The sequence below is a fragment of the Anolis carolinensis genome, chromosome X (genome assembly GCF_035594765.1).
Source record: "Anolis carolinensis isolate JA03-04 chromosome X, rAnoCar3.1.pri, whole genome shotgun sequence".
Classification (NCBI taxonomy): Eukaryota; Metazoa; Chordata; class Lepidosauria; order Squamata; family Dactyloidae; genus Anolis; species Anolis carolinensis.
Window position 1 is genome coordinate 3,975,764 of NC_085847.1, and position 12,555 is coordinate 3,988,318.

Genomic DNA, 12,555 nt, shown 5'->3' on the forward strand with positions numbered 1-12,555 from the left:
CACACAAAGCACAAGCATTTTTTCTCTCCTACTCTACCTTCCCTGACTCTAGTGAGGACAAATCCAATAAAGAGAAAGACTGTTCTACTCATTAAGCCCAATTGTATCTTTCATTAATGTTCTGATTTCTATAGAGTTTTCCCAATATACAAAAGGCTCTTTCTTTCCAAAGCCTGGTTTGCAATGGTGATTTCTAAAAACAGACAACAGCCAAGTCTTGGGTTCTACATTTCTTTGGCTGAATGTCAGTGTTGTTGAATATTATCAGGTTGACGGGAAACAGCTAAGTTGTGATAACAGGCAAACCAATTAAGCGAGAACAGAGGCAATTCATTCTTCAAAAGCATCTCCCCCACAAAATACACACATACATGGCCTTTTATACTGGAATTATGAAATACGCAAATTGGCCAAATGCCCAAACAGTCTAACACAGAAATGGCTGAAAGGTGACCCACAAGGTCAGTTTGTGTTTGCAATTACACTGTGAATAAATGATATGCTGTTAATATTTTGAACACTTCCATGGGATGGCTAAAACCTCAAAGGCAGCCTGTATGTGAGAAATAAATTAAAAATATACCAACTGGGACTTTTAAAAAAACCCACTGAAGTGGGTGTTTACATCCTTTTTTTAAACTTGGCTGCTGCTTCTTTCAAGTGTGTTGTGCTGCTGCGATGCTGGTCTAAAAGCTGATTTTATGGCGGTTTGTGCTTTAGCTAGCTTGATGATCTTGCCAAAAAAAGGATATAATTTCTAGAAAGTAAATTGTGTTTCATGGGAATGAAGTCTCAAGGTCATGCTCAGACTTCCCCAATGCAGTAACCTCTGAACAATGACCGATAGAGAAAACGGGGCCACATAGAGGGTGTGATATACTGCTACTTCTTTTACAACAGTGACAACAAACCAGCAATTAAAGGTCTGTTCTATTCTGTCTTGCTTTAAGAATGTGGCAAACCTGTGGATGCAGCATCAAAAAGTGTTTCCATTAGTCTGGAAAAAATGCTCTATGATTAAATAGTTAAGATGCCTAAGAAAATGAAAGTACTAAAACGTGCTGGAAAATGCAATGAGTATTTTAAGCATGACAGTACACCTATCTGGCAGGGGGGCATTCAAAACCAAAAAGCGGGGAGAGTTTTTTTTGGTTCACTTCCACTGATGGTGTCACACAGTGCACTCCGCAACATATTTATAATAAGGAATCATCAAATAATACTCATCAAGTGATTCAAATGCCAGGGGAAAGTCACCAAAAACAGCCAGTACTAAAAGTAGCCCAAAGCTTCCACTGTGAACAATGAATTCACAGAAAGTAATACATTCCACTCTTAGAATATCAAAAACCACTATTACTTTCCACAGCATCCTGATGTATAAGCAGAGCCAGTCTCCAGCAAAATAGCAAGTGACATCACCACGTCCTCATGTCAAAGCACACAGTTTGCAAACACAGACAGATTATTTGGACACATGAAATAGAAAATACTGCAATGGATGTGTGTATGTGTGCCTTCAAGTTGCCCGTTGACTGAATTTCCAGAGGTTTCCTTAGACAACTTGCCAGTTTCCTCCTCGAAATAGAGCCTATAACACAGGTATTCATGGCCAGTCTTCCATCCAAGTACTAACTAGGGATGTCCCTGCTTAACTTCCAAGTTTAGATGAGATCTGGAACCTTCGAGGTATTTAAATCTGCAAGCATCTCCCCATATGCCTGTCAGAAAAACGCAACAGCAAATTCATTCACAACCTGCTTCCCTTCCATGATATACCAACTCTGCTGCCTGAGAAGTCAGTCTCAATCTTCCTATTGACAGGGGCAGCCCTCGGGGTTTGTGTGTGTGTGTGTGTGTGTGTGTGTGTGTGTGTGTGTGTGTGTGTGTTCAAGCACAGTCGGACTGTAAACTAACTAGTACTTTGTGGTGGTGCTGCATTCCTGAATGATAAAGAATTCCCCCTGGACTCCCCCTGCTAGTGATAGCAATTGTGTTTCCAATAATACTCTTTTAAAATATAACACATTGCTCAGCCAAGTAGCCAAAATTGGTTATGGCTTCCTATTGAGTGCTGGAGAGGAGACAAAACAGGAGTTTCCAGCTTTACAGAATGAAATGGGAATAATGGCAGGAAGTCCAAAAAAATAGATATGTTCAATACGTATTGTTTTGAAGGTCAAATGTTCAAGCGCCGTGGAAAGGAAAAGTCCTATTTAGCCTTCCCTGAGTATGCTACTTTGTATAGTCAAGGATTCCTTTGTTCAATCACAACATTCAAAATGCAAACCTAACAAAGGGATACAGTCCAACAGAAACTGTATCATTTGATGTTACTGAACATATAAACCGATCCAAAGTCTTGCTGAGGAGATACTTTTGAAAAACAAACACAATCTATCAACAAAACTAGGAAGAAAAACATGCCTGGTAAATCAACATTGCCTTCTGTCCAGACTTCCTCAGCCTGGACACAGTGTAACTACATAAATAAAAAGAGTTTATTCTTGAAGGAAGCAGGCTGTTCAGAGCCTCGCCTACACAATAGATCCAAAGTATGTCTACATTCGTGTTTTGAGTAATGTTGGGATGCTTTTAGGATGTATAACAGATTGCAATGCAACTTCAAGCATCATGCATGAAGCAGGCACAGAAACAAGGGCACAAGACATTAGCTTAAAGGTTTGGCATCTTCATAGGAATGACGGTGATTCTTTGTATGCAGAGGTCCCAGGCTCATCTGGGATTCAAAGGTCAGACTTTGAACTTATCCTTAAAACCAAGTGGCAGCTGCTGCAAGTTGCGCATTATTGATGGTATATTTCTTCACCTGCCAACTGCATTGTGAATCAACTTAATTTTCTTTTTGAAAAGCACCTCCAGTTAGAACATTACGGTAACACATGGCAGCATGCACACTCCTACAGTCTGTCTACTGCCTCTAAGTTCAACAAGATTGAGTTCCAAGTTAGTATACGTTATGCCTGTACCTCTAGAACATGTTGGGAGACCGATAATGATTTAATCAGGCTCTCATTCGGACTCTTTTAGAGACCTTAACCTTTTGGAAAACCAGAATCTCCATAGCCATTTGGAAGTATGACCCCGATCTGTAGTCCCTCCCACAGCCTCAAACAACATAGAGCTAAGTGGAAAACTGCATACCAATATACATACAATATAGTAAGCAATCTCAATTATATACATAACAAATAACTAGCATAGGAGGTTTGTAGAAGGTTGCTACTTCCAACAGCTTTGCTCTTTACCCAGCCACCATTCTCAAGCCAAATCCTGCACTACTAATCCACATGGTTTGGCTTGGCACAGAAGGTCACCCTTTGGTGCAGATTTGGGCACACTTAATGGGTACACAGTCCATAGCCACAAAAGCACAACCGGGACCTGATGGGCCTCCAACCTGTGTGATCGGGCTCCCTGAAATGGAGCAACAACACTAAAAGGGTGTTATTGCGGAGACAGGAAATCCCCCTTTCATTTCCCCTGTTAGATTAATTTGCTAGACAGCACCTATCAAGAATGCCCATGTATCAGACTTTAGAGATACAGTAAATACTTGGGAAGGCTTGGGTTATTCCTGGCAGAAGGAGATTGGACTGGGTGGCCTTTATAGTCTCTTGCATATAAATTGACCTTCTGTATAAATTGAGGACAGATTTTGGGGGCCAAAGTGATGGATTTTGAAGGGCATTCTTTAAAGTGGAGAAACGTACCAATGCTGACTCAGGGACAAGGAGGTTGAGCTGAAGTGAGGTGGGTAATAATAATAATAATAATAATAATTATTATTATTATTATTAAATACATCACACAGTCCTAGACACTTGGGAAGTGTTCGACTTGTGATTTTGTGATACGAAATCCAGCATATCTATCTTCTTTGCTGTGTCATACAATAAAATAATAATAATAATAATAATAATAATAATAATAATAATCAGCCGGCATTTGGAAACACTAGACATTGACAAAATTACAATCTGCCAACTGCAAAAGGCCACCCTACTGGGATCTGCACGCATCATCCGAAAATACATCACACAGTCCTAGACACTTGGGAAGTGTTTGACTTGTGATTTTGTGATTATTATTATTATTATTATTATTATTATTATTATTATTATTATTATTTCCTCAGTCAGGCATTCAAAAGGCTAGAAGAGGCACTGTACCAGAGAGAGTAGCAGGGTTCAGTACTTCTTTTAGCTTCTCCCAAAACAGATTAATCTATCACCTTTTGCCACTCTAAGAAGAGGAGGACTCCTTTTTTAGATAAGAATTTAGGTACAGTACTCACATTGACCCATGGATACCTCTGCCCAGGTTTTCTAGGTCAATTTTTTGACTAAAATATCTATGCATGAGTATAGTGTGAGGGACAAATCTGGAAAGAGCACTTGAATTATTTTTGGTACAAGGGTTAAAAAAGAACTGGCGTCTGAAGAGTGAAGGATGATATTCTCTCTCCCTGTAAGCTAAGCTCCACCATCACCACTTTCCTTAAATGGGAGCTTTTTCCCCTACTATCTACTGCATGAAGGCAGGCCAAGGAGGGCATGGCATCTGGGAAAGAAATTAAGACAATGGGAAAGAATAGATGTGTGTGATTTTATGATAGAGACAGAAAATGAAGTGTGTGGATGGATGCGTATGTTCCAGACAGAGGAAGAGTGTGAGGTGAACTGATGACTGATGAATGCAAAGTGTATGAGAGAAAGAAAGAAACAGAACATGAGTCACAGGTATGTTTATGAGGGGAAACAGTTCAATCACTTGTGGTTCCAGCCCTGCTCCTTACTGGGCTGTTTCCACCAACACGTTACACTGGGGGATTGTGGGCTCTGGGGTGAAACATTTCCCCATCTTGACATATATATGTTAATGAATGAGATGCCACCCATTCATGTTTTTGTGGCACAGCTATTCCTCTGGAAATGATTTCAAAGGAAAGGTGTGTCTTTTCCGTCATCTTTTCAAGGGCAGGCAAAGCCTCCAGGCAAGCTTTTAGTAACTGATGTCTACAATTTTAAAAAGTGTATCTGCTGGTGCTTCTCCCTCCACCTCACCCCAGTCCTTTCTATTGGGAGAACAGCTACAAGTCACAACTGCTTCCAAGAAAACTGCAAGTAGCTGCTGGGACCAATTTTCTTTTTTACAGTATTTCTAGGTAGGAAGGAAATGAAAAGCTAGGATTCCGTTCTTCCAGAATCTGACTTTTAGGAGGATTATTTATGGCTTACTTGCTTTTATTTGGTTGTTAAATAGCTGCAACACACCTCAAGCCTTCTAGATAGATGGGGTGCTAAAAACCTACAAATAGATGGTTTCTTTCAGCCTGAATAATAACCAGAGATTTACTCCTAAAAAGAAGATAGGAAACATAGTTTCTCCCTTTCCCATAAGTAAAAGAACTTGGGGGGGGGGGGGTGTTGAAATGAACTAGTAGTAAATCCAGGCCATGCAAAAGAAAGCATTTCTTGGAAGAATATGTAATTCACTTGCAGAATTCCAGGAGATGTTGAGAGAGCCATTGAGTCTGATGGCTCTAAAAGGGAATTAGACAAATCCATGTTAGGGAGATCTCTTAATGGCTACTCGCTGCAAGAGCTACATGTTTAGAGGCAGCGCAAGTCCCTGAGGGTGTGAGAACTAAAAAGGTTGACGCCAAAACACAGCAACTGAGAAGCAGAAGCATCCGCATGCTCAGGGGAACCTCTCACTTTGCAGAAGTACAAACAAAATTTCACACAAAGCCAAATGGAAACGGCAGCGGGAATAAAGAACTCAAGCAGCATCACTGGTGCTAAGTGATTTCTTGAAGCAGGAGCTTTTGTGGATATCGAAACCATTTCTTTGGATGCACCTGCACACCTGAAAACATTGTGCTGAAATCACTCCATGAGCCTCAAAGTGCCGCTTAATTTGTCCATCCCCTCCCCACATAAACACACCACTTCAATTGTATGCTGAAACAGTCTATCTCTGAAAACAAAAAGTGTTGTGCTTCAATGAAGACTGGGGGTGGGGGGTGGGGGGTTGGAAGGAATTACTGGCTGCACTCTCAAAAGAAAAACACCTGTCAGGAGATGAGAATATGTTGCAATATTCTTTGCAAGTCTGCCTTGTGTTACCGAATTGCACCTGCTAGGAAACAAACAGCAAGAGAGAACCCTCACCTTCACTCCTTGCTTGTAGTATGGTCACTATGGGAAACAGGTGAAATGTTGCCTTATCTATAAAAATTCTTCTGATGGCCATGATAAAATTACAGGTTGAGCATCCAAAAAACCTCCAGAATCTCACATTGTTCCCATCTTTGCTTTCTGATGGCTCAATGCACACAAACTTTGCTTCAGACAGAACATTATCAAATGTATTATTTGTAAAATTACCTGAAAGCTATGCATACAAGATGTATAGGAAACATAAATGTCATGTCGCCAAGATTTTTTATTATTTATTTCTGTGCAAATATATTTATTGCAAAATCTGGGGGAGGGGGGAAATCCCACAGCACTTCTGATCCCAAACACTTTGGATAAGGGGTACTCAACTGTCCTGGGAAATTTTCCCTTTACGGCATCCATCCTATCATAGACGCAGATTGTGTAAGTGTACTTTAATGTACAGCACAAGGTAAATTGGAGCAGTAGTTTATAAATCTAACACAAGAACAACTATGCCAACAAGATCCTTGGTGAAAACAGTTGGTGGTGTATGTTTCGAACACAGTATTCACAAGCTGTGATTATCAGGTTGGCATTAACTTGTACTTCCCAGTTTATTGAGTGACACCACCTACTATATGGAGTGATTTAAACAAAAGGCCATGGAAAGCAAACAGCACTTTCATCCGATCCAGGTGGCTTGCTCATCAACAACTTAGCCATGCATGTGTCCCTTTTCTCTCCCTTTTAGTAAAATAATTCTTAATTCCATGCTAACTCTATAAAGCTGCCCTCATTCGGTTGGAACAAGAACCATGAACCATGCCAGCTGGGTATAATTTGGTGAGAAACACAACACTTGCTCAGGTGTTGGTTTTCCCCTACTTCTCAAGCAGAGAGGGATTAATTACAAACGTTGCCAAATCCTTTCCAGCGGGTGCCTTCCTTGCCATTGATTTGTTCTCTGATTTGTATTTTTCTGTTCTAAAAAGAAACTCACTTCACTGTCCCAATGGTCAGTATGCTTCCAAATCCTCGGCTGTTTACTAGCTTCGCCAAGGGAGTTTGGAGAGAGTTGCTGCTAGCAACATGAAGTGGATGCTACTGCAGGTGTGTCGCAGGTGCTCAAACAGTGAGCGCAGGTAGAGATAGCACCTTTAGGTAACGTGAGAGAATAAGGGTCTTTTCCCAACATAACTAATTAAAATGATCATCTAACTGGGCACTGGATATGAAGGACTTCTTCTATATTATCTTTTAAGAGGAGAGAGAACCGGTATGAAATTCCCTCACCTTTGATGGCCTTTTCATGTTAGATTAAGATCTTTTAACTCTCCAAGACTAGTTTAATCTGCTGGCCTTTGGTCCAGGAAGCAAGGGAACCCGTGACCCTTCAGATGTTGTTGGACTACAGCTCCTGTCATCCTGCCCCCAGGACTGATGGAAGGTGTAGACCGGCAACTTCGGGAGAATCTCTGTCCCACTTCGGTCAATTCAAGGCCCCAATCCAAAGACATGCCATAGGGCAACCTTGGACCTCGGCAGGCCCATATGTGTGCTGGGACGCAAGAACGTAAAGCAGTCTCCATTCCAGTGATGGAAGCAAGATAAGAAACAACTGGAAGAAAACTCAATACAGTAGAGTCTCACTTATCCAAGCTAAACGGGCCGGCAGAAGCTTGGATAAGCGAATATCTTGGATAATAAGGAGGGGTTAAGGAAAAGCCTATTAAACATCAAATTAGGTTATGATTTTACAAATTAAGCACCAAAACATCATGTTTTACAACAAATTTGACAGAAAAAGCAGTTGAATATGCAGTAATGTTATGTTGTAATTACTGTATTTATGAATTTAGCACCAAAATATCACGATATATTGAAAACATTGACTACAAAAATGGCTTGGATAATCCAGAAACTTGGATAAGCGAGGCTTGGATAAGTGAGACTCTACTGTATTACAAAATGCCTTTTATTTATCGATAAGGTAGACATGTTTCACATAATAAGTCAAAACAATTAAATGGGCCACTAAAAAGTCATGGTCCGAAACTCAAAACAGAAAAACTAAAGGAGGTTCAAAAATGTGCCTCGCTCTCATTTTGCAGCTGCTTCTAAAATGGTATTGTGCTTGTTTTGTTTTTCTCAGTGAGGCTACCAGCAACTCTGGGGGAGGATCCAAGCAGAAAAATAGTATAGGAAGCAAGAGTTAAACACTCACCCACCATAGAATTCAGTCATGGATGGCACATGCTACCTCCTTTTGAGCTTTTACACTTGGAGGTGTTTGCCTAAAATGGTTATGCTTGAATGGAGAAGGACCTCTCTGGCGTACACTGGCAATTTGATGGGATCTGCCAGGATACGTGAATTGGAGGAAGGGGATTTGTAATCACATTCCCCCAGCCTGTGAAACCTCTCCCCGCTGTACAATAAATGCCTCTGACAGCATCGTGTTCAGGAGCCATCCATGTCCTTATAAGGAAGGCCCCTCTTACATTCATGGAGGGCTCTTAACATGTGAGGAATTCAGACTTTTGGAACTGCCTCCATTAATCTTGTCGCATGCACCATCCCAAAAGAGCCAAGGAAGCAAAACGCACATCTGTCTTCCCCTAAATGCCTGACAGTCCAATCGAACCCGTGACACCCATCTCCCTTAGTCTGACCCTGAAAAATAAAGAGTGTCATGGGAAAAAATTGCCTCCAACACAGTTAAGGGAATAATAATTCCCCTCTCTGACCAACTCTAAGACATCTAAGACTGCAAGGTGTTCCATTAGTCTTCTTAACAATCTACTCCTTATCTCTGGGGTTGGGTACGCATGAATTTTCTTCTCCTCGATGGAAAAATATCCAAAGAGACAGATTTCTGTTGCTAACTTTGTACGCATTAACAGCTGACGGCATGCAAAGAGGCAGCTGCAATAGTTTTAGGTCAGACAATGCAGAAAGGCAATGAGAAATACTTTTAGCTCTGGCAGCATCCACAGGTGTTGCACTCCATGAGGAATACTAAAGAGGACACACTCCGGCAGGAGAAGAATACATATACAGCTACATGCACAGGTATAAAATCACAGGCATTACGAGAAAAGGTATGCATGTCAAACTGAACTAATGCACCAGTAGAGCCGGGACTCAAAGTTACCATTAAAAAAAACACTTGTGAACTGTAGTCCGGGGGGGGGGGGGGGGGTGCCTTCGAAATCACTCAAAACGCTGGGCTATATCTGAACAGAAACCTCAACCTTTGAGAGAAGCCTTTTATATATATAACATAGATGTCAAACACTGAAGCTTAACCATGATCCGCCAAGGCACTCAGTCTCTCGATCGGCATTGAAAGAACCCCAATCTGAACTTCATTCAACCTGTTGTCGAAGGCTTTCATGGCCGGAATCACTGGGGTGCCGTAAGTTTTCCAGGCTTCTGGAACATTGCCATACAGCCTGGAAAACTCACAGCAACCCATTCATTCAACCTGTCCAACAAACCCGAGAAATCTTGTCTTTGTAATAAAGATATAAGCAAGACACCAAATACCAGCAAGTAGCTCTTACTCTGATTTTAATTTTTTTGGCTGTACAAACTGAAACTGCTTCAAGACACAATCCTTAAAGCACAGAAATGTCTCACAGTTTACAGCCAACTGCATTTATTTATTTTTTAGTTCCGTCAATCCGATGCGGTCTCCCACAAAAAGTTAGCCAACGAAGTAGAATTCCTCCCACTTCGATGGGTTTGAAATCTGCCCGGAGATGCCATGCCATGCGAGGCAAGAAAGAGAGAGAGATCTAGGGAAGAGCCTCCCGGGTCTCTGAGTAACGCTCTCTCGACAAATATTGTCACAACCCGAAAAGAAAAAAACCCACAATATCTCTGTCTCACTCGACAGCAGAATGAGACACAATCCTCTGACTTCAATCAATTTTGCATCCTTTTGGAAGGAAAGGCATGCATACCAATCAAACACCCAGCAAGCAAAAGGAGAGATCTTCCCAGAAATAGATAGATAGATAGATAGATAGATAGATAGATAGATAGATAGATACAACTACAATGATGATCAGTTCCCTTCACTCCGAAACACCTTTTCAGTGTTCTTGTCAAGTGTTCAAAGTGAAGGGCGTTTCCTGAATTTAATCACAATAAACAACAACAAGAAAGACAGGAAACACCCTTCGCCCAGACCCCTTTTCAGTGGAAATGTTCTTTTCAGGACTGAAGGGAGTTTCTTGGATTTGATAACAACAATAAAATAATAATAACAATAATAATGGCAGGAAACTCCTTTCAGTCCAAACACCTTTTCCGTGGACAATCTTTCCAGATGCTCTGAGTGAAGGAAGTTGAGTGCTTTTAACAGTAACAATATTATTATTAATAATAATAATTGTGGTCTCAGTGGTGATCGGCACATTGGGTGCAGTGGCCAGCACTTAAAAACAATCGGTACAGACAGATTTACCACCTGTCAGCTGCAAAAGGCCACCCTACTCTGATCTGAATACATTATTCGCCAATACATCACACAGTCCTAGACACTTGGGAAGTGTCTGACATGTGATCTAATACAAAAGCCAGCATAGTGATCTTGTTTGTGTATCAAATAATAATAATAATAATAATAATAATAAGTCCTAATGATAATAATAATATAGCAATATTGCAGATAGGAAACTCCTTTCAGTCCGAACACCTTTTCAGTGGACAGTCTTTCCAGATGCTCCAAGTGAATGCATTTAATAATAATAATAATACTATAGCAATATTGCAGATAGGAACCTCCTTTCAGTCCGAACACCTTTTCAGTCCAGATCCTAGTGAAGGGAGTTCCATGCTTTCAATAATAATAATAATAATAATATAGAAATATTGCAGATAGGAACCTCTTTTCAGTCCAGATGCTCCGAGTAAAGGGAGTTCCATGCCTTCAATAATAATAATAATAATAATAATAATAATAATAATAATAATAATATAGCAATATTGCAGATAGGAACCTCCTTTCAGTCTGAACACCTTTTCAGTCCGAGTGAAGGGAGTTCCATGCCTTCAATAATAATAATAATAATAATAATATAGCAATATTGCAGATAGGAACCTCCTTTCAGTCCGAACACCTTTTCAATCCAGATTGCTCCGAGTGAAGGGAGTTCCATGCCTTCAATAATAGTAATAATAATAGCAGCAATATTGCAGATAGGAACACTCCTTTCAGTCCGAACACCTTTTCAATCCAGATTGCTCCGAGTGAAGGGAGTTCCATGCCTTCAATAATAATAATAATAATAATAATAATAATAATAATAATAATAATAATAATAATATAGCAATATTGCAGATAGGAACCTCCTTTCAGTCTGAACACCTTTTCAGTGGACAGTTTTTCCTGGTGATGAGCGAAGGGAGTTCAGTGCTTTTAATAATAATAATAATAATAATAATAATAATAACAACAGTATTGCAGATTGGAAACTCCTTTCAGTCCGAACCCCTTTTCTGTGGGCAGCCTTTCAGATGCTCCGAGTAAAGGGAGGACTGTGCTTTTAATAATAATAATAATAATAATAATAATGGCAGCAATATTGCAGCTTGGAAACTCCTTTCAGTCCGAACGCCTTTCCAGTGGGCAGCCTTTCCAGATGCTCCGCGCGAAGGGAGTTAGTTCAGTGCTTCTAATGGTAATCAATCCAGGGATCTGCCTTTCCTGACAAGAGGACTAGTAAGTAGCCGTGCTATTGAGCCCCTTTCCGGCGGAGACCCCCGTTCTTGCCAAGAGCTCCGTGCCTTTCACGTCGTCGCCAAAAGCCAGCAGCCCCCTCCCGCCTCCCTGCCTTCCCTCCACTCACCTGGGAGAGTTCGGCCGGCATGGAGGCGAAGGGCCGGGCCCAGCGGCTTCGCCCGAAGAGCCCCGCGGAAGCAATGCCCCCCTCACGCCCCCTCAGGCCGCCGTTCTGGCGACACGACCCCGGCCGGGCAAGCCCCGCCCACGGTCCCGCCCCAAGCCCCGCCCCCGACTCCTCCCCGCCTAGCGCCTGCCCCACCAGGTGTTTCGGACTCCATCTCCCAGAAGCCTCGGCCGCCACAGTCAATGGCAAGGGCTTCTGGGAAGGCAAGTCCACAACACCTTTGCCAGCTGCTGCCAAGTCGGGTCGGAAAACGGAGGCCCCTTCTGCACTGAAAAGCCGCATGATCTGTTCTGGACTGGATAATCTAGCAATGTAGACTCATATAAAAATCCAGTTCAAAGAAGACAGAATCATAGAATAGTAGAGTTAGAAGAGACCTCATGGGCCATCCAGTCCAACCCCCTGCCAAGAAGCAGGAAATCACATTCAAAGCATCCCTGACAGATGGC

The 12,555-nt window shown here is 41.5% G+C and overlaps 1 protein-coding gene across 14 annotated transcripts in view; it reads right to left on the reverse strand.

The window, feature by feature from the left end:
- Positions 1-12,555, reverse strand: part of arvcf (ARVCF delta catenin family member) — a 315,018-nt gene that overhangs the window by 171,898 nt on the left and 130,565 nt on the right. The window contains exon 1 of one of the 14 annotated variants that reach the window (XM_062958528.1): positions 12,047-12,178. The exons of the other annotated variants lie outside the window; for them this stretch is intronic. Within the exon in view, the coding sequence (XP_062814598.1) occupies positions 12,047-12,067 (21 nt within the window). The 5' untranslated portion in view covers positions 12,068-12,178. Of the gene's footprint in view, positions 1-12,046; positions 12,179-12,555 lie in introns of those variants that run through there. 14 annotated transcript variants of the gene reach the window in all.